This window comes from Cygnus olor, chromosome Z, assembly GCF_009769625.2.
Source record: "Cygnus olor isolate bCygOlo1 chromosome Z, bCygOlo1.pri.v2, whole genome shotgun sequence".
NCBI lineage: Eukaryota > Metazoa > Chordata > Aves > Anseriformes > Anatidae > Cygnus > Cygnus olor.
The window spans coordinates 25899689-25926968 of record NC_049198.1 but is presented as its reverse complement, the minus strand read 5'-3'; the positions used below and the strand labels follow the sequence as shown (position 1 = coordinate 25926968).

Genomic DNA, 27280 nt, shown 5'->3' with positions numbered 1-27280 from the left:
TAACTCATAACACAGCTTTGTGTTGACTGATGTTGATGCTGTGGTGGTTTTACCCAGCTGAGCAGCCAAACTCCACCACAACCACTCTCTCACTCCCACTCCTCAAAGGGAAAGGAGGATAAAATGGAATAGGCTAAATGATTGAGATAAGGACAGGGAGATCGCTCACCAATTACTGTCACAGGCAAAACAGACTCAGCATAGGGAGAATAATATAATTTATTACCTATCACTTGCAGGCCAGAGCAGTGAAAAAAATAAAAGCAAAACACAAACAACTTCCCCCCATCTACCTTCTTCTGCCTCCTACCTCCTCCCCACCAAGTAACACAAGGGAATGGGGGCTGCAGTCAGTCCCTGATGCTTCCTCGCCACTGCTCCTTCAGGGTCACCCTTTGCATCTGCTCCAACACAGGGTCCCTCCCACAGGCTGCAGCGTGGAGATCTGCTCCGTGTGGGACCCGTGGGCTGCAGGGGGACAGCCTGCTCCACCAGGGGCCTCTCCACAGGCCGCAGGGGAACTGCTGCTGTGTGCCTGGAGCACCTCCTGCCCTCCTGCCGCACTCGCCTGGGGGGCTGCAGGGCTGCTTCTCACTCCCCTGTCCCAGCTGCTGTGCTGCAGCATGTTTTTTGTTGTTTTTTTTTTTTTTTTTCCTTTCTTCAGTCTGCTCACCCAGAGACCCAACCAGCATCACTCATGGCTCAGCTCTGGCCAGCGGCGCGTCTCTTTTGGAGCCATCTGGAGCTGGCTCTGATCTGATATGGGGCAGCTGCTGGGCTCCGCTCACAGAGGCCACCCCTGCTATCAAAACCTTGCCACGTAAGCCCAATGCAGATGCGTCTCAAATGGCCTAGCAGAGACCAGTGTTTTTCCAACACTGTTCAAGTTGCTGATCCTCAAATACTACTTGTGCAGACACAGAGTCCTTCATGCCTAACCATGGACACAGTGGCTTAGGTACTTTCACAGATCTCAGAAATATTTCATGAACCCCCAAGAGTCTGCAATCTCTTCACTGCAGGTAAAAACCAAGCCTGGGGCTTGGTCTCAGATAAAAATATTATCCAAAAGCCTGCTCTTCATCCAGCGGTACTTGGAGAGGAACAGATTAAGTCTTATTTTGATTGGGAAACTGAAAGAGAGCAAATGCTTAGGGACAAAAGTTACTATATCGTACAAAAGTTCTTTAAAAAAAAATCACAGAAATGAATAAATGTTAGGCAGCAGATGTGCACTTCTAGAGAAAGAAGCAGTCAGCAGGTAAAAGCAACATGCAAAACTGCAACAGGAATTTGGGCCACTCTAGGAACGGACACAAGCAGGTGAAGGCAACCACTACCAGACTGAAAGAGCATCTAGAATTCAGACACAGGCTATGAAACCATAGCATTTACCATCATCAGTTACAACTAATTCACAATGAATATTCAGCTGACTTTCTGTTTAAGGCTATGTAAAATACAAAGGCATGTATTCATGACGGTCTATGCAATGTGTTTTTACCCAAAAAACGTCTGTGTATACCTGTAGCTGCACACCATACATGCATGTTTACTAAAACATGAAAAAAAAGCATATTAAAACTCCAAAAGAGTGCTCAGGTCATAAAATGATTCTGCAGTGATTATAAGGTATGTGAAATAAGTAGCATTAAACAGCAGGAACCTATTCCTCAGCACTTCAGCCATTGTTCCAAACAGTTATAAAAAACAACTCACTTCCGCTATTGGATAAATCTTGTAAAACGTGCAATGGTTTGAACAGAAATTAGGCAGAAAAGACTTATTCACTCCTGAATTAACACATAATCTGAAAGGACAAACCCACATGTAATAAAACTACGTAACTTTCTGGATTAACAACAATAATTTCTATTCCCAAACCACAATTTACATTAAAGTTGGAATATACCTCATAATGGCCTTCCTTAACTGCATCTTGCAACGGTGTTATTTGTTCACTTCCTCTAGCATTAACATCAGCTCCTGCTTTCAAAAGCTCATTTGCTATCCTATAACAGCCTTGTACACTTGCTTCATGTAGTGCAGTCCAGCCTATGAAAGAAGAAATACTGACAAGTGAAAATTGTATTTCACATTTGTGTAATTTATAAAAAAAATAGGTCAGTGTTAGATTTTCTACTTGATAAATATTCCAGGACATACTGACAAGTTGAAAACTGATGCATTTTACAGTAAGTTGTATAAAGAAATATTTATTAAAATATCAAAAGTCTTGCGAGCTCTCAGTCTTTTGTCAAAATCTGCACTTACTGAAGAACCACGTGCTGCTATAACAATGTTAGTTTTAGATTTGATAGTTCTTTTGAAACTTCTTTTGAGAAAAAAAAAAGAAAAAATATTCCACCTCAGTAATTTCACCATGAAGGCAATGTATATGCTATTTTAAGAACAAGTTAATTTTCCAGGATGTCCTTTTATTTATATGGCCATGATAAAGAGGGCAGGTGAGAAAGAAGAGATGAAATAAAAACCTGGAGTTATGTATAAAGCCTTATCTTAGAAACATATATTTGCAACTTGAAACAGCAAGGCAGCATCTCCAAAAATGTTTTTTAACTCTATCCAAGAATGGTTCAAATTCAAGTTTCTGAAGAAAGCATTACAAAATTCTTACTGAAGTTCCATATCCATTCCTAGCTGTATGGAATAAGCCATGGTATTAGCTTCATGGTCCATGGAACAATTATACCCCATGAAGGAGGTGTTGAGGAAAAACAAAAGGTAGAACGCAAGTCTTTGAACTGGATTTAGTATACCTTTGCATCAGCTCCTTAAACTTTTATTACATTTTTCTTTGTACAGTGAGAAAAGAGAAAAAGCAGAGGATCCTCCAATTCCTATATCCCACCTCTCAAACCAGCATTCCTTACAGAAGTCCATTTTGATGGCCAGCCTTACTCTTCAACTATCTTCCATTACTAGAAGGTTGTCTGGCCTTAATTTGCATACTAGAGATAAATTGTTTATTAAGACTGTTCTGCTCTCATTAAGTGAAATTCTGTTAATTGGAAAGTTAAAACTCTTGAGGCTCTCTTCTACACTACCCAACCCAGAATAATGTATACTTGCACAGAATTGTGTTTATTATGTACACATAATAAATACACATTTTTTGTCCAAAAACTTTGTGTTATTAGGCTTTGTTCCCAAATGCTCAAAACTCAGCTAAGTTCTAACTACATTGCCTAATGTTGACAGTAACAATAGAGCATCTATAGCTCATTAAGAAATTCTAGTAACTCTATATTCTGGAGATAAAGCTTTAAATCTGTTAAGGAAAAGAGAAAGAAGGACACTTAAGTGAAAGTACCTATTTCCCCATCATTTAAAAGTATCTTTTATCTGATATATTAATAGTCCCCTCAAAAACTGCACCTGGAATGTGCTTAATAGATAATCATTACAGTTGAGCAACTTGTTTCTCCAGAGACTATAGAGAAGCACAAGCTTCATTGCAAATACTTTTCTGCTCCCTAAACGGACTGTGGACCAAGGCTCAAACTGAGAGCACAGACAGTGTCTCCTTCATGCTTTCCATATCCCTCATACTGATGTCTGGGAAATAAAAGGGGAAAAAAAATCAACCTCCGGTATTCAGTAAAGTTCTGAAGCAGAGTAATGAAGTGGAGCAGGAATGAAAAAGATGAGGTTAAGATATGTATAATTACTGGTGGAGGGTTTTAAAGGAAAAGTCGGGGCACAGGGCCAGAATATAATCATTAGAACAGTGATTTTCCAGAGAGTAAGATGAAAGCGGATTTTAAAATGGCACGGGTCTGGCAATTCCTTTCTGGTTACACCTCCCTCACTGTAAAAGAAAGGAGCAGGGCCAGGTCAGCTTCCCATCTTTTCAAAGAGTTCAGACAAAGCACATTTTGTGCAGTTGTGCTCCTTTCACACCAAAAGACAGATGCCAGAGCCTGGGGGATTAAGAAACCGTGGCCTGGCAAAAGGTGCAAAGGCAGAAAAAGGAAGCAGCAATGAGACCAAAAACTGGAACTACTGTACTTTAGTACACTTGCTCACACAGACTGCAGTTGACAACACTCTATCAATGTTCCTCTGTTGTCAGTTGCTGGCTTTGAAACCCACCAAGAGCTTTTTCATCTAGCTCTAGCAGAAATTAATGAACAGGTCACTCTGTGAGTTCAAATGCCAGGGTCCTATGCTGTGGAAATACAAAATCTGCACCTGACTCAATTTATCTGTCAGTATGTTCCAGAAGACAAAATGTCTAGCTTACTTTTGGTCTGTTACGTGCCTGCATTATGCAACAGTCTTTAACTGCAGGACAATGTATTTTTGTTCCCACATCACAATTTTGAAATCTCAGCCACTGTACAACATGGACACACTCTAAGAATTAATAAAAAAATCTGTGAAGCACATCAAGTTGATTATTTACTTAAGGGACTGTATTGTGATGAGAACACACAGATCATTGAATTAAGGTTAAGTAAACATAATTGTAGCTTTTTCTAAGTTTTTGAGTGCTTACTTTTTCAGTAAAATTTTCTAATATACTTTTATATGTATGAACTTTCTCAAGAAGAGTTAACAAGCTAAATCAATAAAAATTCAATAATCTACTGACCAGCCACAAAACTACAGTTTCTTTCACTGCACAAACTCATAATATTAGTTATACCTAGACACTTATTTGGAAAATAGTACTCTAATATAATTGTAACTTACCAGCATAATCCTGAGCATTTACATTTGCACCAGATTTTATTATGTTACGTACGAGGTCTATATCTTCTTCAGCAACAGCTCTATGAAGTAAGGTCTCACCAAAAATATTCCTCCTATTTATTCTTGAAAGTGATATGGGGCAACAAGGATTTACAAAATAGGCTTCTAGTCCTGAAAAAAATAATTTAAAATATCTGTTTACAGAAAAATGTATTTCCTCTCTTACCTTGGCTTCAGATTGCATTAGAATTAGTGGATAAGCCTTCTGGAGAGAAAAAATGTTCATTTGATCTAGTAGAAATAAATATATCAAAAGGGACATTACCAAGTAAATAAAAATCACACTCAATAAAAGATGCCATAGTGAATTCCATAACAAAACTCCCAACTTAAGTTCAACACACAGGAAAATAACTTTGCAAAAAGGTACTAAGTTTAGGCTTTTTGTTTTTCAATTACGTTTTTTCAAAATGCATTGTTTCCCACCAGTTGATAAAACTGGTACTCTAGGCTACACTACCCATTACATGATAAGCAGATTTCAATAGCTAATCAAGCTACTCAATAAATTCTTTCTTCTTAACGGCCATATTCATCAGTAGATTTTGTACTCATTTACGCTTTAAAACCTCTGCTTTATGAGCAAGGAGCATTTACACTAGGATAGGGAATGAAATTAGCTCCTTCATATTTCCCTATTACTTCACAACCAGCTCAGCTATTTGTGCAGTGAGGAAAACAGTTGGACCAAAACCCTCATTAGCTATCCATTATCTCTGCTTGGGAGTCAGAATTCTAAATGTCAAAAATACAACAAACCATCATCATTTTTTTGTTTATTATTTTACAAAGGAAATGCTGTCTCGCATTATGCACCCATTACGCTTTTCAGTTTGGACAAAATGATTTCCAATATATAGATGAGCTGTCCTGCACTTTACCAGCAGCACAATCCCATTACCTCTTCATTGCATGGAGTCTGCTGCCTCTTCTGAAAAACGGGGAAGGAAGAAAGAAAATGGCAGGACAGGAAGATGGCCTGCAGGAAACCACACTCAAATGTCTCAGACCATTAGTTGATCTACTAATGCAAAATCTTGGGTTTGCAGGGAGTGCATGCCATATCCACTGCTCCTCCACAGTCTGTGGCAGATGTGGCCCTAAAATTCCATGTGTGTGGCCCTTTTGCTGGCCCTAAAACTCCAGCTGAGTGTCAGGAATAGAAATTTTAAGCAGGACCTTTAAAGACATTGTACTCTTAGAGGTGTAACTCATGGAGCCTGATGACTCCACTATTTTGTGCATTCTGGCATACTGTAAGCCCAAGTCTAAATTGCTCCCAACATTTCTATGTTCAATGTTCAACTCTGCACAGATTTTTAGAATCCAGTAGGTAGAGACTTACGCAGCACCTTCCTTCAACTGAGCACATGAAAAGTCTTTCTCTTCTACCTATCCAGCCTTGCAAGACCTTAATCATTTAATAGCTTAATCAAAGTTATTTTAAATCAGCCAAGAATTTCAGAAGGGGTTACACTACACAAATATTCATCGAACACAGTGCAATTTTTTTATACTTAACCCAATTTAATTAGGCATTGTTACTTCAAGAGGACCTATTTCCTGCCACTGGTACTCTACCTTTGCTACCACCTTCCTTGTGTCAGACCATGAATAAAACAAGTGATGCTTGTTGACCCAAAATGAAACTTTTTTGGTGCTGTTTTTTCAGTGAACTACCAAGTTAAGATGACTCACAGACTCCTGATGGCTAGGTTTGATGCAAAAGGGGAGTAAACTTGTTAGATGGATTAACATGAAGCTACCTCTATAGGCAGCACAACTCTTTCTGCAGAAATCATGCTAAAAACAACAGCCTGTTTTTTAAGTAGAAACTACTAAGTCATGAAATAGATGAGCAGTTAGTAATCCAACTTTAAATCTCACAAAAATAGTACTTCCACTGGGAATACTGAAACCCTGTAAGAGAGAAGGGTTGTTAATTGCTGGTAGAATTATTCATATTTTATAAGATCTATAATGTAGCTGTAACAGTTCAAATACTACCAAACTTTTAAATCTGTTTAAACGTTTGTAACTGCACAGATAAAAACAGATTGAGTGGGCTTTAGGAAAAACAAAATTTAAGACCCCAGTCTTACAGGCTGGCTCTGGGGTAAGCATGTAAACGTGGAAATTCTGTGTTCTCCTACACACTTTCTCTATGAGCCAAAGAATTTCTTTGCATTCACCTTCAAAGGATGAAAAATAGCAATCTTTCTCTCTGACAAAGAATACTGCAAGGAAGAATACTTCAAAGAGTGCTCAGTGTATGTGATAGCGAAGGCCTATAATCCTATATATAAACAGACAGAAAACAGCAGCAGGCATTTAAAATAAAATAAACTACTTTGTATCGGTCAGTTCTTGGGGATGCCATTGCCCTCAGAATAATGTTGCACACTGAATACTAGATAATAGAATTATGATCAACATTCTCACTCTGTAATAAAACATTTTTCTTCTGCTTTTTAGAATATACAGTAAGTTTCATTCCATGATTAAAAATGCATCCTGGAAAAATTCTGATGATTCCTAATGAGTTTGTGTATACAAGTCAACTGTTAGGTTGCTAATACACAGATTTAAACAAGGAAGGGGAATTATTAATAATTTTAATTATTAAAATAAATGTTTGTCACCTTTTTAAAAAAATTCATGCCACAATATATTGGAAAGGCTATGAATTATATTTGATTCAGAATAGTTTTTCAAATAAAAAAATAACCTGATAAGTATGAGAGAATATCTTACTCATTTTATCTTTGATTCTTTTGCTTCTCCTTATCTGCTCAGCGTTTCTATCCTCATTTGGAGTTACTTCTTGGTACATGTTGGTTTCTAGATCTTCCTTGTCTTTAGAAGCAGGTTTCAGAATTTTACTGACAAGAGATTTGTTTAGAATCAAAAAAAGTATTTTCTTCTCTGTATTAATTGGTATTTGCGATAGACCTAAGAAGGTTAACATATTTGATTTTAAAATGAAGTTTCTAATAGCATGCTAGGATATATGCTAACTTAGGTAGTACTGAATAAATGGTAAATCAGTAAAGAAACTGACTTCCAGATATTTAAATAGAAGGAAAACCTTTACTTTTGGATCACCTAAAATCACTAATGTGAGGAATGAGCAGTCTGTATGAATTACATTTGTTACATTAATAAAAAGAAGAATTTGACAATACTGCACATGACTTTGTCATACCTAAAATCCTTGGTTTTGTTTCTTGTTGCACTGTGATTGTGAGACATACTCTGCTGTGTCTCTTCCAGTGCTTGGTGATGACAGGAAATACTATCTCTGCACTTTATTGAGGAGGTCTCTTCTAGCTGCATTGTTCTCCCTGATGCTGTTTTATTGGTTTCTGCACATACAACAGCCTCCACTGAATGCAAACTTCCCTCCTCATTTTGTTTTTCATTAGAGATGGCACTCCAATAATCTGAAATTGCTTCTTTCCCTTTCTGCTGATCACCCGCAAGCTGTGACAAAAAAAGAAGTATTACAAGCAACTGGTAAGCATGCAATTAAAACGAGGGCTGTATAATACAAGAACTCAAAAAACACCGTGTTATAAATGATATATGTGCTCACAGATAACAGAGTTTCTTAAGTGAGAAACTGGAATTCTAGATACCGGAGACATTACGTTTTCATGGGAGAGGGACTCCTAAAGTAGTATGCCACACCATGTGGTGGGAGAGCTAGCCATGGGAAGTACAATACTTAGAATCACAACTTAGGTAATAAATCTAGCCTGGCTGACAGGGAACAAAAATTATTATTATCCGTAAGTTGTTTAGCTGGACATGTGAAACGACTTAGCAGATTCATTTCAGTTTCCTATGGACACAAGCTCCTGTCCTGAAAAAATAATGTGACATTTATGATGTCTTAAGCTAACCCTTCTTATTCCACTCTTGCACAAGTCTGGAATAGTGCACAAGATCTGGAACCATGTTTCACCTGAGGCTCAGTAACTACCAGCTGAGAAGTTGTTTCTGAAGACATACCATCCCTAAGCTACAGCCACCACAGAAGAGAATCACTTCACTTACCTTCAGCCTTCTAAAAACCAGGCATCTAAATGACACTAAACATCCCAGTTCTCCCTACCACAGATGAAGAGGAACAGCGGCTTTCAGAGAGTGATTCATCTCATCCTAAGATGTGCAAAGGGGAACTTAAATTACTGCTCTACACCAGAGGCTTTTCTCTAACAGTCAGTGAGAAAAATTCCATCCAAATTATATGTCATCACATGGAAATTCATTTGAGTTACTCATGTTTATTCACAATTTTAGTCAAGTGACTATGACGTGCCGTTGAGGCATCACTCAAGTTGCTGAAACAGCTTGAGTACTCTTTAGCTTATTACACACTTGACTAATGCTGAAAGCTTCTAGGGCACACCCTCAGCACACATGCATATGAATTCTTTCACAGCAATGTGGGAGAACTTGTTAGTCCTTTCCTGAGACACAAATGGAAGACTCACTGATCTTTTTAGAATTTACATATTCAGCAGAAAGGAGCTGAATTCCATACCTAGATCCAGGCCCCTCAGATCAAGACATGATGCATTGTAACACAGCATTTGGGTGAAAACAACTATTTCAGTTTACAAAATTGAATCAATGAAGTATTTTCTATTGCATTACATCTGCTATGAGAAAAGGGTTTGAGAAAGAGAAGAAAACATTTCAAAGAAAATAAAAGCCACTTGCTTTATAAGGGACCATATATTACAACAAATGAGCTTTCTACCATGCCAATTACATCTACAGGACTGAACAGGCTCGCCTCTTTCGGGTCCTTGTTTCACCACAAGAAGAATCCTCTGAATAAACAGGGATGAGAAAAGACCAAGGAGAACAATATACTGCCAGAAGGCAACAGTTACTAAAACAAATATCCTAGATTTCTTTCTCATTAAATTGCCTGCCTACTTTCTACCTTCAAAAACAGCAGATGGAGACATAAAAAATAATAATAATAAAATTGATTATTATTTGCAAAGAGATTATAGATCCACATCCACAAAGGACCCTGCTCCACAGCCTTAGCTGTAATATTGAGTAAAACTATATATTTAGCTTCACAGAGCTGTGCTACAAATTTCAGAAATCACCACTATGTAAGTTGCTGTGGTTCTGAGACAATTAGCTTAGAGACCTTTCAACACCTTTAAATTAGCATTTTATTACACATTGTTATATTCAGTTAATATTACCAACAAAAGATTGAAACAACAGACAGGTTTGGGATGCTTTATGCCATTCTGTGGCAGCAGAGTGGCTATACAAACACCTAAAGTATCTAGTTATACATGCTTTATTTTTGATTTTCAGCTCCAGATTATTCAAAGACAACACAGAGATCCTGATTCCAGATTTACAAGGGATGTCTACTATACTCCACAGCATGAACCTTTTTCCCCTATGTGTCCTCTTTCCTTTACTATAACCTAAATAGGAAGACATTATAATATCACTTTCTCTTCATGCCCCCCTCTACATTTCTGCCTTTGTGTTGTTGAATTCAAATGACCTATTCCGGACCACCTTTACAGGACAAGGCATGCATTGTGGACAGAACAGCACAGGGTTACAGGAAAAAAATGAAAATGAGGATCACATGTTGTATCCACACATACTGGCTTCTTTAGGGGAGGGCAAGAACCCAAAACCATGCCACAAAAACTGCCTTTTTCAGTCAGTCTTTCACAGGCAGAAATAAATAACCTAAATGCAATTCTGAGTATATGTGTAAAAATACCTGAACGCAGGGATTTCCCTTGCTAGTCTGTGGGAAAGACACAGCTATAATTTCTTTTTGTAATACTTGCAAAGTATTTGTACACTGCAGTGGTGGGGGACATGAAAGCAGAAAACATCATACTATAGTATGGGAAAAGAACAACAACACAGGGTAAGGTAGAAATCTAGAGTTAAAATTGGTTAGTATATGCCAGTGTGTTACAGTGGAATAACTGAAGAGTGGTTTGGAACTTTCCTTGGAAACTATGTCAGACAAAGAAGATATGCAGAGGTATCAAGAGTTTTTGAAACTTCCATGCTGACTCTAGATTTCCACATCAGCCACTGACTTTACTAGGTTCTCCCATCCCAGCAAGTTCAGCCAGTTTCATAACATGGATATATCAAAAGAGAAACACACTAAAATAATACTGTAAAACAAAAATAATATATTAAGCATTTAAATTACTGATGCCAGTTTATTCCCTGTTAAGATTGCATCTCCATGTAATTTGACTATTATAGAAAATATTTTCTGATAAACATAACTTTTCAAATACTGATTAAATTATGTATGTACTTGCTCATTTGTTGTCCTCTGCAAGTTAGATCCTGTTAAGGCTTTTATTTCTCCTTCGTGAATTGTAGGAAGCTGAGGCTCAAACAGGTTTGTTATTTGTGTACAGTCATCATCTTGCTGGGGAGTACTGGATTCTGAATTTAACTGCTCTTCCTCAGTGGTACGCTGTCTCTTGCTTGGCACTACAGGACTGTCAGACTGTATTACAGATCCTGACAAGGAATTCAGAGCTGTCACAAGCTCTACTGGAAGGGCATCACTGTTCTCATCTGCTGATATATCACTGGAAAAGACATGACCCTGATAGTCTAATATGTCATGCAATTGGTTTATCGTTTTAGGACTCTCAGAATCACTGAGAGGTCTCAACAAATCACTGACTTCAAGTTCGGCAGTCTCTATGCTCTGTTCAGTGAACACTAGTGGTTCCATGAAAATATTTCCTAGGGTTGCCAATGAAAGATCTGTATCATTATTACAGGATTGTTCTTTTACACTGTTATCTGTGTCAATCACAGTCATGCAGGTTCTCTGGCAATCTTCTAAAACATGTGGAAATAAATCTTGCGGTGTCTGTTCCTTTGGAACTGCTATTATCTCCTCCAGAAAGGCATCTGGATGCAGGCTTGTTACTGGAGAGAGACCTTCATAACTTATTTTCTGTGAAATCTATGCATTAAAAAAAAAAAAGGAAAAAAAAGAAAAAAAAACTTCAAAAGGGAATGGAACAACTCTTTCTAGAAAGCATGTAATCAACATTTACTTTAGAAGTCATCAGTATCCATGTTTTGTTTACAATTTTTGCATAAACTTTAAGACCTGTAAGCCTACCCTAAGAGTTCATTCACGTTCTTAGTAAGGGTTAGAGTGAAACCTCATTTTCAAAAGTAGAGCAGCTGTTTGTTACATTCCCTAGCAGTAAAATTCAGAATGAGAGAGACTAAATCTGTTATGAAGTCAAGGATTTTATGCCATTGCCAATGACCTGAAGATGTTAAAAGGTCTTAAAAGAAAGGCATTAAAAATTTGTCACACAGAAATAATCAAAGTGGACATACAGCATAAAAAGCATACTCAGTAAAACACTATGTACTCTAAGTTTCGATTAGATGTTTCTGCGGATCCCAAGGTATGGAGCATTTGTGCCTCACAAGCTTTAGGTCAAAATCTTAGGAGTATCTCTGGAGGCTGCACATTTGAGTTTCCACACCGGTACAGATCCACAAACTACAACTGTTTTTGTAAAAGAAATATTGCTGTTGTTTCTCTACTTGCAGTTGCTTTCAACCCATGAACCCATTTTTATATCAATTAATAGGTTTTTCGTTTCTTTCCTTTCCATGTTTCAAAAGCTTCTGCAAGCCTAAAACATATATTTCCATATGATGTGTGCATGTAATAGTGGTGTTGCTTAATAATACTGGATCTTAAGATAATTTCTTTCAATATATTTTTAGACTCTTGCTGCCAGCAAGTGGCAATACTGTGCAGTGCAATCCTGTAACATTGCTGGTTACATATTTTTGTAATTTTTTTGATAAATTACGTTACCAGCTATGTTAAAGGTTCTTCCACACATAATAAAACAGAAAGGGCAGAAAATTTACTGTTGACACATGTTCAGTTTGTAAGCCATTATAAATGTATGATCCTTTGTTGCAAAATTTTTCCTGTCTGCTGTTTCCTATATTGTGCAGCTAATTGTTCCTTTTTTAGTACTGCCTATGTTTTACTTTCGTGCACTGAATTACAGTTTATTTTTAGACCACTTCTCCAATTTTTCAAACTTTAAACAACTGGGAAAAAGAAAACACTGATGTAACCTTCTGTACTTACAGAACTATGGTATAAATGGCAGATATGTATATTATTAATTTTCTATCAAAAAGGTAGAAGGGTAGGTGAAACTGACATTTATGTTAATGAAGAAGGAGCAGTCAGGCATAAGTGGCTAATTTATCAAGACCTTGAACACCCAAATGCCAACTGAAATCCAACACTTAAACGTGACTGGTATTCAAAAAACCTCCTTCTACCTATAAAGCCTATATTTCTCCAGCACTCGTTTCTGTTAGTAAAATCCTGTGCGACTACAAGTAACCAAAATCTGCAGAATGTAAGTTCAAACTTTCCCTCTCCGAACATAATCCTTAGCTGCCAATTACCCATAAAGACACTTAAAGCCCCAATGCCTAAGGTCTCTACACCTCCAATTGTCTGTTGGAAATGAACGGGAGAGCTGCTGAAGGAGCAGGGCTGAGACAGCTGGCAACTGAACGGAAGCATCAGCAGGATTCTTAAACAGGGAGTTCTCTCTTTTGTGCACCCCAGTCAGGTAACTCTGGTCTGAATACACAAAAGTTTCACTCAAGAGAAGAGCAAAACTCATCCTCGGTCAGTAGGTCAGCAGTAAAACATCAACATTGTGGTTAATGTAGGTTCAGGTCCATCTTCTACCAGAAGAGCTATGCTTCAAACAATTCATTTCATGAAGAGGTTCCTATAAAAGAATACCAACAAGTAAAGGTATCTCATTGGCATTAACTTGCTAATTTTGGGGTGAGGGAGAGGGTTGAATACCAGCCATCTCACGGTATTTGTGAATGTCTTCCACTGAACACATCCATGGTACTTTGAAAGCCTTGGTTCAAATCCCACTACCCTCATGTCTCATTTACTTCTGGTACAAATCCAAATTATGGTGTGCCTTAATCCAGGCACAAATCCTCTTGACCTTACAGCATTAACCCACAATCTCATCACCCCATCTTACCCAGGAAGCACACACTGGCTAACAGCTGAGCATGGCCACATTCAAATCCAGCCTCAGCTGATTCAGAACCTTGCACAGGAGGAAGCAGAAGGACACTGAAATCAAGGTCTCATCTAAGAAACCTTGACTGCAGATATAGAAACTGTGGGTTAAAAGCCTCAAAGCCAGACTTAGGCAAGCCTTATATGCCTAACTCTCCGTGAACTGTATGAACAAGCTTGTATGAGACACGTTACTTCCAGCAGATGGCAGTGCATTCAAATCGTTTTTGTGAATGTTGAGATATAAGGATTTTTCTACACGTTTGAGAACAATTAAAAAGTTATTGATAAATTAGTGGCTATTTGGCGCTACAGATCGTGTCTTGGAAATGTTACAAAAGATAGAAATGGACTGAATAGCGCAGAAGTGTAAGTAATGAGTGTGCAGCAGACATATGGATTCCTATTTCTGCTAGCCCCATGTCAAACAATAGCAGAGAAGTTCAGTCCTTCAAAACACACATACGAGAGAATCACTATAAAAGAGTTAAGACTTCAGAAGGATCAACACTTGCAGCTTTTGGGAGAGTGCTGAGCTGAACACAATAGCAATATACCGGGACATGAGAGGTACACAATCAGAGAATGGTTGAGGTTGGAAGGGAAGCCCTTGCGATCATCTAATCCAACTTCACTGCTCAAGCAGTGTTAGCTGCGGCAGTTTGCCCAGCACCACATCCAGTCAGGTTTTGAGTACCTCCACATATACAGACTCCACAACCTCTCTCAGCAACCTGTTCCACTTTGTGACCATCTTTAAAGTAAAAAAGTGTCTTCTTGTGTTCAGATGGAATATCTTTGGTTTTCATTTGTGCCCATCACCTCTTGAGCTAACAGTGGGGGAACTACAGAGACTGAGAAATACAGACTACTGACAAGTCTGGCTCAGTCATCTTCATTCCTATCACTTGTTTATACACGTTGATAAGATTCCCCCAATCTTTCTCTTCTCCAGGCTGAGGAGTCCCTGATCTCTCAGCCTGTCCTCATGTGAAATCGTGTCCCTTAACCACCTTTGTGGCCCTGTGCTGGCCTCCCTCCAGTATGCCCCTGTCTGTCTTGTAGTGAGGATCCAGCATGGGACACAGGACTCTGGCTGTGGCTTCATCAGTGCTGAACAGAGGGGAAGGACCCCCTGGCAGACCTGCTGGCAACTCTCTCCCTAGCGCAGCCCAGGATATTGTTCACCTTCTTTGCCACAAGTGTGCATCGCTAGAATGTGGTCAGCTTATTGTCCACAGGAGCATGAGGTCCTTCACTGCAGAGCTGCTTTTCAGCCAGTTGGTCCCCAATATGTCCTGGTGCATACGGTTATAGCTCTGCAGATAAAGGACTTCGCAATTTCCCTTGCTGAAATTCATGGGACTCCTCTCTGACCAGCCTGTCCATGTCCCTCCTATTGGCAACACAGCTATCCAACGTGTCAGTCACTCCTCCTAGCACAATCTGTCAACTTTCTGAGGGTTCATGCTGTTCCATTGTCCAGGTCATCTATGAAGACTTTGAACAGTACTGGCCCCACTACTGACAGACAAACCAGAACACAAATCAAAGCAGCTATTTTATCAAAATCAAGAAAACACAGCAAGACTCAATTTATGCTGTCATGATTTCTAGAGATTGTGTTTATTATTGACTTTCTCTTGTATTTCCAGGACTACGTAAAAAAACCCAACGTGCCCAATGACTCACTGCTGGTTGTCAAGGTGTCTGTCCTGCCCTTTCTTCAAATCAGTACACAGAAGCTGTGATGGTCGTAGGTTCCTCTCACAATACGTTTTCCTGCAGCTCTCAGATCTTGGCAGTGCCAACATAAGCCAATATGGAAAAAGTATAATTCACCATAGAGATAAATTCCAACCTTCCTACTCCAGACACCTGAAATACCCTCTATGGAGGTCTTCTCAATACACTTGATCTAGCTATTCTCTACAGGCATTTGTTTCAAGGCATTTAGGTTCTATTTTTGTTCCATTCCGCATAATAGGAACGTTTCGTTTACCAAACCCACTATTATAGTTGCATATTGATAGTCATATATTTTTCAGGAAGAAATTCTGAAACCAGTATCTTGCTGTGAGTTAATGGGAGTTTTCCTAAGAAGCTGCAGATGGCAGCAAGCATTCCATGTACGCACCAAGATCCTCTTGTTTCTCTATAACCCATGCAGCTGATGTTAACAGAGATGCAGAAATTCTCATGATGGTCCATGACATTGCAATAGGAGTTGGTAATAGCAGTTATTTTTCTCCTGCAGAAGTTAATTTCAATGAGTTTCCTTGTCCAGCATCCATAGGCCTGAGAGCCATGAACCGGTCAGCAGTGAACTGAGACTAAAAATCAAAAAGCACAAAGATGACACTGTGCCTCAGAAGGGCAATAGAAGGAGATAACCATGCGGAGGTAGCAGACCAGATACAAGTAAAATCATGGCTGTAGACAGCATAAAGACATATGATATAAAGGGCAAGAAACCCTTTATGAAATGCTGCCAGCACTCCCTCTGCTGGATGGAGATAAATATGCTCAAGTCCTTCATTACAGCTTGGACTTAATCACCACAAAAAACATGGCTGGACTGTGCTAGAAGGAAAAAGAGGAGAGGAGTAACAAAGGCATATTCGAGCACTGGATGTTTATGTCAACGGTAGCAGACTCAACTCCTGTTCTAGATATTTGTGGGTTGGTTGTTTCACTGATATGTAGTTGAAATTTTTGTTACAGCTTCTGAAAGATGGAGGGAATTCCCTCTTCCCTCCAAGGTTTTCTTTGTTTTATGGGCAAAAACAGTGCCTACAAGCAGGTAGTTTTTAAAATAATCAGCACTACATGTGAGTTACATTCATAATATTTAGGTTGCATTAAGTTTATTTAAATTAGTCTTGCTACAATCCCAGCCTTTTGTTTGCTGGCAGCTACGCATTTCCACATTCTCTCTAGCACTGTACTGGCACTTTTCTAATCTTCTGTGGAGCTTGGCTTGAAAAGGTAACCTGGCTAAAACAACTAAGACAACTTTAAAAAATTGATGAACAACATCTGAGAGTTGTTACCCAAACCCTGCTTCATGATAGGGGTCAAACAAGTACTAGTGCTGGCACAGAAGCAGCAAAAACATGTTACAAGGAAAACATGCAGCACCTTGCAACACCCAATTAGATGGGCTTACACAGGAATGGAATTATCCCTGATTCAAAATCTCTGAGAAAGATGGTGGAAATGGTGGAAAAATGGTAGGAAAAGGTGGTGGAAAAGGTAGCTCCAAAGCTGTTCCTTCACTTCTACACGATCAGCAGTGAAATCTGTAATTCATGAGCAGCTTTGGGATTAGCAAGGAGACAAAGAGACTGGTACTACCTATTTCTGTCCAAAAGTGAATGAATCACAGCTCACAAACAGGACAGTTACGGATACTTTGTTCCTCCACAGACACCTTCCTAATGCCTTTTCCATAACTTTCATTGGTGGGGAACAGGTTTTAAGTCACTAGAAGTCTTCACCACTTCAGTTTAAGCCACTGCCTTATAGATTCTGTGTCAGGACAATTTTGTCATGCTTCACTGTTACTGCTTATGCCCTGTAAACTTATTACCTGTAGTTCCTACTCAAAAAGCAGGTAACTGAATAAAGCCTAGGTTAGCTCTCAAGATGTTTACACCTAATGTGCTCAGTGTTGGTTTCAATAGCTATGTACCTGCTTTTAAAAATGAGAGAACCTGGTATTTCTCAGTAAAATATTTTCCAGTGGTAATTCAATTAAATGAAATTTTCTATATATTAACTTGTAGAAATACACTAACCTTTCCTTCTGAATCTCTCTGAAATCCAATCACGTTGGTATCTAAATTTAGGAGAGTAAACAAATATTTCAGTTGTACTACCACTGAATTTCACCCCTGGAAGTTTTCATGATTTCTAATGAAATGAGACTGCACCCTCTGATTAAGTCTCAAACATTCTTAAAAATGACTATGTTCATATTTCCTAACTGACAATAAGTTTTCTAGTTAGACTCTGCTAGACCCCTTGTTATATTCCAATTATGTTCCAGCGGTACTTTGTCACTTTTCTTAACTGTGGTTTAGAAGCCTGTGCTTCCAAAGACTACCAGCAGATGAAATTGCCACCCATTACAGAGGATGAGACATCCTCCCCACCCTCCATAATTACAATGCAATTAGACAATACAAGTAATACAGTACAAAAAAACACCACCTCTGAAAGGGGCTGGTCCCACATCCCCTCCTCACATCACTCTGTTTTGATACTCATGCAACTCCCTGGGAAGATGACCTTACACTCGGTTTAGTGAAAATTAATCACAAATAAAGTGAATGGGCTTTGGTTAGCAAAAATTTGCTGAGGAGGAGCAACAAAACAGATGGGGCAGTACTGTGTAACTGGGAGCACACAGAAAAAAAAGAAGTACAGATGAAGTAGCAGCAGAAAGATGAGAGACAGATCAGACAGATCTGGGGAAGGACTGGTAGCGTTTTTAAGTCTCCTTTCTTAGAGATGTCTTTTATTCTTGGGAACACTAATAAGAAACATGCAGGAACCCTCAATGTCTGTTACTCACATCCATGCTTACCTTACACATCTATATGGCATTTGACAACCATGTGACCTGTAACTTTTGCCAAAAAATTCCATAACAATAAAGTAATTTTAAGCTGGAAATATACCACTGGCTTAGGATTTTTTTTAATTTTTTCAAACAGTCCTAACAGAGTACTAACAGGCAACTATGAAAACTAAGCAACAGTTGAAAAGGTCACATATATTCAGACTAAATCAATCTATATGGATACTCATCTTCAGCTTCTCAAATGATTTTGCTATACCTAGCACAACTTGCAGTTTCATACAGTGTACAACATACCTAAAGAATTATTTTGCTGTCCCTCTACTGCAGAATTTAGTGAGAAAGCAGGTTTAGAAATATTTTCAGTAAGCAATGGATAGTTTATCCAGCCCCTAGAATTAAATAATAAAATAACAGGTCCTATTCAGAAAGAATTGTAATCGTCTCAGCTTAAGAAAATTTCCACAGTAAATTAATTTATGCAGTTTTGTATTTACAATTACTTTTAGGAACAATTGAAGTTATTTCAGAGGCATACTTCTCCAGCTTACAAGGGCATGCAGTAATTAAGACTTCCAGATCTCCTGAATTGAGCTACCTCTGCTTGTACACTCATTCTCCAAATTTAAAAAGCCCCTCCCAATTTTGTATTACTTATTTCTGTACTTCTGTTATAAATCCACCCTTCTGTTACAAATCCACCCTCTACTGAAATCCTTCCATAATTTCTAAGACCAAAAGGTCCAATAATTTTTTTAATTACGTTTTTTTTCCAATTGTCTAACTGCTTACATCTTAATACCACTAAAGGCAATGCCATTAATACAGACAAACATGGGTACAGTTTGACCGATATGGGACACAGGATTACCTCTGACATTAATATATCCTTCATTAAGCAAACAAGAAAACTGCTTCACAGTAAGACACTGGGAATAAAATAACATACAAATTGAGGTATACGGGAATGGTTTAGTTACAGTATGCCTGACTGGAATTCCTGTATGATGTACTATACTCACTGCAGTAGAGACTGAGACTGGTCAGGTGCATATCTCTCTTGACGTATCTGGACAACAACAACAGAAAAGTGTTTTAGCAACTTAGTAAACAAAGTACTTCATTGTTAACTTTCTCAGCATTGCTATATGCTTATCTTCTTCCTTCTGTAATTGATTTTTTGGATCAGGTCTTTACATACCTTACTAATACGATAAAAAAGCCATTTCTCTTTAATCTTTTTTTTTTGCGTTATTTAAAGAAATGTTAAAACACAAATCAAGATTATGAATGAAAACTCACACAGGAGGAAAACACACCTATGCAATTACAATATGATTACTTTGAACTTTGGCTGTTTCATACATTAGAAGACTAAACTACAAGATATTTATATTTGAACTCCCAATTTTAACCTTTGTTTTTTCGAACAATTCCTTCTTCTAATTAAACAAGCTGTTTCAGATATCGTGAAGTTTATTACTCAGCTCTGAATATCCCTGGAAAAGGAAGAATGAAGGAACTTCTCGGATGACAAGACCTGCACATCAGGAAGCTCTAAGTGGTACAAGAAGTCAGGACCACTGCACAAAAACACAGGAAAGAGCATACAGATAAGAAAAGAGCTAAAGTCAGAGCAGGGGCCAAAGTCAAGTTCTTTACTAAAATGAGCTTGGATGCTTTTTGTGCCTCTGACCGTACTTTGAGAAGAGAGAAATCTCAAGGTTTGAAAATGAAGGCTTTACGCAAAGTCCAACGCAATTTAGGGAAGATGAAGACAAGCAAGTGAATTGGAGAAGATTTCTAGATGAGGTGAAGATTGAGTATTACTGGCTACAATTTCAAGCAAATTATTGGCATATAGTTGAGAACATTCACAGGACTATGAAAACTCTGGGAAAGAACATCTTTGTGTGGACACAAAATGATGACTTACTCAGCTTGCACTAGGTACTAGTTACACAATAATCACAACCATTTTAGCAGAGACCTGAAAAGTAACAGGTTGTGATCACCCAGTAGGAATGACTACTGAAAGGTTCCAAAGAACAGAACAGATCTTTTAGAAACAGCTTATGCAATAATTATTGACTAATCTAGTTCCAAAATATGGCAATGGGATAGCTGGCAGAAAGTTATTGACTTTGCTAAATATATCCTTAGTACAAATCAGCCTGGGTATTTACACAGAACATTATCCAGAGACCAAGTGAGGTCTGGAGGATAGCAGTAGAACCAGTAAATCTCTTTGCTTGGGTAACATTGCTCAGAAAGTCACTTAAAGCTCAGTGGACTACCTTTGTATCTCAGATGAAGGAGGAGTTACATAACCTGCTAAAAAATTACATTCTAGGCAAAATCAGTGTATCACTCATAGCAAAAGTCTTGTTGAGAGGTTTTCTCAAATCATAAAAGTTACACACACAGTATTTGTGGCCACAGACTGCATGTACTGGGAACAGCCTTCTGTCCTGCTGTATTGCTTGTGGTAAGGAAATTCCTGCAAAACTCAACTGATTCCTCCCATCTGAGCTTTTATTTATACAGTCATTTCAAGGGATTCTGGAGGTGTTCCCAAAAAAAAAAAAAAAAAAAAAACAAAGACTGAAGTTTAAAAGTTTTAAATGCCACCTAATAATTTTAGGTGCACTTCACTGAACTGGGAAAGAAAAAAAAAAATGCCCAACAAACGTGAATCATGGGGCCTGCCTGAACAACCTATGGAACAGGGTTTTAATAAATAATGGAAACGACTTGTCTGGTGGAAAGGACCTGAAGAGTACAAAATCTCTGGTTGAAGAAAAGTCTTAATGACAATCTCTTACACGGCAGAATCAAAGACAGGACTCCACATCCCAAGCTGTTGTGAACCCACATCAACTGCACAACAAGCCAAGGCTCTTCAGAACAACAGGAACAGGCACTGCTTTTCCTGAAGAAACTCATGGCCTCACACAACCCTCTGGCTGCACATCACATCAAGATGCGGTATTCACATAAACCATTTCAAAGGATGCAGCTAAAGGAAAGGCTTCAGTGTAATCACATTCCATGTTGGCTCTTGGAGTGGCTGAAAAGCCACACTGGTGCAGTCTACGTACATAAGAAGCAAGGATGAGAGCCCAACAGAGTTCTTCACAGCCTTCAGTAACCATTTAAATTTGAAATTGACACCATGCTGTGGATGATCAAGCTGCCAGTGGCATACTATATAAATCTCACTAAAAAAAAAAAAAAAAAAAAAAAAGAATTAACCCAACTATTTGCTAAAGTATTTGATGGTTCTTTGCTTTTCTGACTCTTCTTTTTGGGGAAAGGAGGTTTGTCCATCTTAGACTTGGAAGAATCCCTTATTGGGATTGCCGACTGGCTACTCTGATGACAGCCACAAAGCCAAAGACTTAATTCAGGCAGCATATGGTCAGATCAGCTCCCAGAGGAGCAAACTAATAAGCAAGTGGGCACACTTCTCCTTCCCTCTGTCCTTAAATAAACCTCAGTCAAAACAAGCCTAGCAGTAAAATAAATTTAGGGAGAGAAGCCTTAGAAATAACATCTTTTCAATTTTGTTCAGTGTTTCCTTTGCTGACAGCTGACCAAATTTATTTGCTATATTGTAGCCCTCTATTAATAACATTCACTTCAGTAGAAGGAGTGTCTTTTCAGTATAGCCATTGTAATTTAGGGAACAGTTTAATTTTTTTTTTAAACTCCTCTTGTACTGGGGTAAGGATACAATATAAACTATTTTTTTGAACTATAATACTATAAGTAGCATAACAGTCACAGGTTTAAAAAGAATTTCTGTTAAAGAATAGGAATGTGTTTCTAATTACACGAGGATGCCATGTAAGGGTGGAAAGCTGATTGCTCAACAGAACAGAATTTAATAGGCTGGCTATGGACTGTGCCAAATACATTAAAAACTAGGCTAATTAGTAGATTAGGGAACTCAGAATTACACATAGATTAGAATAATTGCCCTATTAGCACATAAACAGAGATTTTATTTTGCTTTTCAGACTATTATCTTGTTCTTTTATAAAGAAATAATTGTCCCATTGCTGGATCACAGCTCAGTTATGAGTAACCAAGGGTGTATTCTGGTCAACCCAGATAGTTATCTTTCACACCTGAAGGGAACATACTAAAAGGTTCAATTTTGAAAGGCTATAAATTCATGAAGTACCAAGGAAGAGACTTTGATTTCCTGGAGAAAATGTGCTACACGACAACTTTTTTTCCCATAAAATAAATTTCAGCTGCAAGCCACCAATCTGTTTTGCACAAAAAGAATCGCAGGCTCAGCGATTTTATTAATTATTAATAGCTAGATATGCATAGAAGGAGATGTATCATTTCTGTACATACTGGATTTACCTGTTTTAACTTTAGTCCATACATATGATCGTGAGCTATATGCATAAAATGGATTTCCGGAGAGGAAACTCCTAGAAAAAAAAATAAGTACAGTGGCAAAATAGAGTAGTAAAAGGCAGTTTTGTTGTCTTATGGTTCCATAAATTTCTACGTGTATCAAAATCTCTAATATGCAATAGACTTGAATGGTTTATCGGTCTATCTAACTAGATTTTTGAACTACAACATAGGAGAGATGAATAAAACCATCTGAGTAAAAATATGTATACTTCCATATACAGTACTTTTCAAGGTGACTATACGGAGGGAGAACTCTGGAGAAAAATAAATAAATAAAAAGAGAAACAAAAGAGAAACCCCCAGGGCTGGAGCCTTAGGCTACAAAACTACAACACTGACATGAAGAAAATACTCTTGAGATTAGTGTTTATGATATGCATCTAATCACCAAATTGCTACCAGACAAGTATGCACAAATATATGAATAATGAAATAATAACTCCAAGTTACCGAACATAAAGTACCACAGGCAAAATGCTAAAAATACTTTAAGGTGTCACATTCATAGAAACAGAAAAAGAAACCCCGACCCTCAGGTAAATAGCCACTCCCACCACAAGCTGAAGAACAAGTCAGAAGAACACGCTTTAAACCATCTAAGTTGAATGTTGCCAAGTTCTTATTTCTGTGGATAACCATAGGTAAGGTCAAAAGGATAAGTTCAAATGCTTCTCTCCTCAGACAAAACTACTTAGCAACTTCAAAAGGTTCAGCATCAGGAAATGGCAGCAATAGGAAAAAATTCCACGGATTTCAATGGACTGTATATAAAATGTACGCTAACTCAGACTAGTTTGATTTAAAAAATGGTAGATTTGAATCCAATCAGGTTTTCAAGTTGGCAAAAAATAAATGAACAAAAAGAATCCTGAAGAACATCTTGTGTCACTTAAAGAGTAGGCAGTCTCTATATTGCCAGAACAAAACATTAAGGAAAAGAAATGAATTGTGTTAAAAAGCCAAGGACGTTACAGTAAAATTGTTATATAACTACCAGATACTTGTTCATGCAACCTCTTTCAACAGAGTTCTTGAAGGAGATTTTAAGGTTTTAATTGCATGTGCACACATTTATGTTTAACATAGTCAATAATGCACTTAGAATAATGCACTTGAGTATTTGAAGAGAATGGATCTATTTAACAAATTTAAAACTTTTTCCAATAATATATGCTACTGTAGTTTCACATGAGTTTATGTGGATGTATATATTCCATTTATTTCCTTCTGTTCAAATACAATGCACATAAATGTATCTAAATTTAAAGGATATCCTTCATGCACTTACTAAGCAAGGCATTCTCACTTACAGTACATATAAAGAATGGTGAAATTAAGAGCAAAATGATTTTTCAAAATCTGATTATTTATTTATTTATTGTAAACTACCAGTTAAAAACATGGGTTTAGTTAGAGATCACTTGCATTTCAAAAGAATGCAACATTTAAATTTCAGTATTACGGACTCCGGCAACATCCACAGAAACAGTTCACTGAAAAAACTAAGACTGAGAAAAGACTGTCCTACCTCCATTATTTTTTATTTCTGTTGTTAAATCCATGTCCTTATTGAAAACAGATAACCTTTTATGAAAGAAAAAAAAAAAGAAAAGAAAAAAGAAAAGATGTCAAACATTTGGACCACCCTCTTTCCATTCCCATAAACTCAATGAGCAGTTTAGGCAAACCTTATTAGCTTACTTTGCGAGGATGTTGCAAACCTAGATGAGTACTGTGTAACAAAAATACCAGTTGTAAAGCACTCCCAAACCATGATGATATATATGCATTGTACTGTTACTCTGCATTTTAAGCCTTAGGTAGGAAAGTACATCACTTTCACATATTACCAGTCAATATTGAGATTTAAGTACAAATAAAAAGTGCAGCTACTTGGCAGTTTCAGCTCTTTGCAATGTTTTAAAGAATACGGAAAAAAATGTCATAAAAATGGCATTAAAACTGCAGAGAAACAACATAACCAACAATCTTATTCGATGGCACTTAATTTTTATTTTCTCTGAGCAGGATTCCAAGAATGTTTCAGCTCACTGACTAAAACGTTACTCTGTGGAAAGCAGTGGTACAAAACCGGCGGCCTGCAAGATGTATGTATATTTTTCACATTCGTGAAAAACAGTCGAGGTGTTTGTTGTGTGAGAGATACTTTGCTCTCCAGGATTTCGGCGGGGGTTTGGGCGCTCCTCGCCTCAGGGCGGCGCGGGGCGCGGGCCTCCCTCAGACCCCCCGCGCCGGGCCCGCGGCTCCTCCCGCTCCACGCCCGCCTGAATGCTACCATCTCCTCCTGCGGAACTCCTCTTCCTCCACATCGCTCTCCGCCACCGAGCCCTCCACCACGGTCTCGTCGCTGTCGCTGCCCCAAATCTGCTCCCCCATGTTGCTGACACCCCGCTCCTCGCCTCTCCCTCTTCCCCGGTAGCCCCGCGATCGCGCCCCGCCCCGCTCCCAACCCCTCCCCCGGCCGTCTTCTCAGCGGTGGCGGCCATCTTGTAGGGAGCGGGGCCGGGCATTCAGGACACAGAATTATTAGTAAAGATACTGAAATATTGTTGTTTTGCAGTATTTGCAGCTGCACTCTTGTATGTAACCCAGTTATCACCTTGAAAATCAGAGGAGCGTTGTCTCTGCCTCAGCCTTGCCTTCCATGTCTGCAGCAGCTGGGCCAGTGCTATTGCCGTGGTCACTGCCAGGGTCAAGCTGGTGTGTGGGCAAGCCACAGGGAGAGCTGCAGATACAATAAAAAAAAAATAAATATATATATATATATGGCAGGAAACCTTATGCCATATATATACAAACCCTATAAAGTCCGAATTATGATTGTGACTCGTGCTCACACTGAACTTGATGATAAAATAAGCATTCCGAATAATTTCTAAATTATATTCCATCACAGAATATTCAAATAAACAAAAACAAAACCAAAAAAATACCCTACTGCAGAAAAAGTGTAGAAAACAGGGAAAGATAATAAAGGCTATCTTAAATTACATAACGATTATACATAATTGCTGCAAGTGTGTACAAATTGCTGTTTTGCTTTGACTTAATCATATCCACATGCAATTATAGCAATTGCAGTTGCACATTACCAAATTACTCCAGAAAGCTTGGTGGTAATGTTTTACTTTTCTGTGAATAAAGGTGAGATGCTCAAGAAAATGCACATTAGGAAAGAAGCTAGCTGGGAATAGGGATATTCAGCAGCAAGTTGTCGGGATTTATGTATATCATGTTGAGAATGCAAAGTGTATTATGTGTTAAAAGACTGAGCTGGCATGAATAATTTCCCCACTCATAACAGCTGCTTTGGGTGGAGTTTTCATGGAAACCTTTCATCATCATATCTTTTTTTTTTTCAGAATTACGTCAATGCTTTGCAGCACAGTAACTGACATATGGTATGCCTCGAAATATTTCTAAATGGTGCATGTACGAAGCAGATTTGGAAAGTCCAATGTGTAAATTGTCCGTAGCAAAATCATTGCAGGTTGTGTCTTGTTTGAAACACGTCAGCCTGGAATTGCTCAGACCTGGCAACACAGAATGGCTATGTGAGAGGGGGGTGATGTGTTGCCATGAAGGTGTGGGGAGCTGGGGTTTGGCCTCTTCTTGCGGGTAAATAGTGATAGGATTAGAGGGAATGGCTTCAAGTTGCGCCAGGGGAGGTTTAGGCTGGAAATGAGGAGACATTTCTTCTCAGAAAGAGCAGTCAGGCATTGGGACGGATTGCCCAGGGAGGTGGTGGAGTCACCATCCCTGGGGGTGTTCAAGGAAAGATTGGATGTGGTGCTTAGGGACATGGTTTAGTGGGTGACATAGGTGGTAGGGGGATGGTTGGACCAAATGATTTCGGAGGTCTCTTCCACCCTTAATGACCCCATGACTCTACATGCACAGAGAGGCTGATGAGCCCCCTGTGTTTCCCTATGGAGGGAAGGCTGCACACGCATAGCTAACCCTAATAAAATGTCTCGCCTTCGGCAGGAAGCCGCAAACCCGCGCACATCGCACTCTGAGAACCAAGGGCCTGCTTCCCACGGTGACCGGGCCGAGGGACCCTGCCGGAGCCGCGGCCGGATCACGGCTGTGCGGGGGGGGCCTGGACGGGGCGAGGCGGAGCGGGGCCGGGCCGTGCCCCTCAGCGCGCCGCGCGGGGGCGGGGCGATCCCGTCGCTCGATCGCCGTATGTAAATAAGCCTCTTCCCGCCGCCCAATCAGCAGGCACGGCGAGGGCAGCGCGGCGCCTCATTGGCGGGCGGCCCCGTGGCGAGATGGCGTGTTCGCCGCTCCTGATCGAG

The 27280-nt window shown here is 38.9% G+C and overlaps 1 protein-coding gene across 5 annotated transcripts in view; it reads right to left on the bottom strand.

Moving 5' to 3' along the window:
- Positions 1 to 27093, bottom strand: part of LOC121061947 (ankyrin repeat domain-containing protein 31-like) — a 47100-nt gene extending 20007 nt beyond the window's left edge. The window contains exons 1-11 of one of the 5 annotated variants that reach the window (XM_040541421.1): positions 26979 to 27093; positions 25255 to 25704; positions 22899 to 22969; positions 19541 to 19587; positions 18816 to 18910; positions 17734 to 17774; positions 11120 to 11788; positions 7985 to 8262; positions 7534 to 7661; positions 4720 to 4890; positions 1913 to 2055 (exon numbers count right to left, since the gene is read on the bottom strand). In XM_040541421.1, the coding sequence (XP_040397355.1) occupies positions 1913 to 2055; positions 4720 to 4890; positions 7534 to 7661; positions 7985 to 8262; positions 11120 to 11788; positions 17734 to 17774; positions 18816 to 18910; positions 19541 to 19587; positions 22899 to 22969; positions 25255 to 25489 (1878 nt within the window). In that variant the 5' untranslated portion in view covers positions 25490 to 25704; positions 26979 to 27093. Of the gene's footprint in view, positions 1 to 1912; positions 2056 to 4719; positions 4891 to 7533; positions 7662 to 7984; positions 8263 to 11119; positions 11789 to 17733; positions 17775 to 18815; positions 18911 to 19540; positions 19588 to 22898; positions 22970 to 24486; positions 24543 to 25254; positions 25705 to 26978 lie in introns of those variants that run through there. The other 4 variants (XM_040541422.1, XM_040541423.1, XM_040541425.1 and 1 more) reach the window with 4 other exon arrangements.
- Between the last annotated feature and the right edge of the window lie 187 nt (positions 27094 to 27280).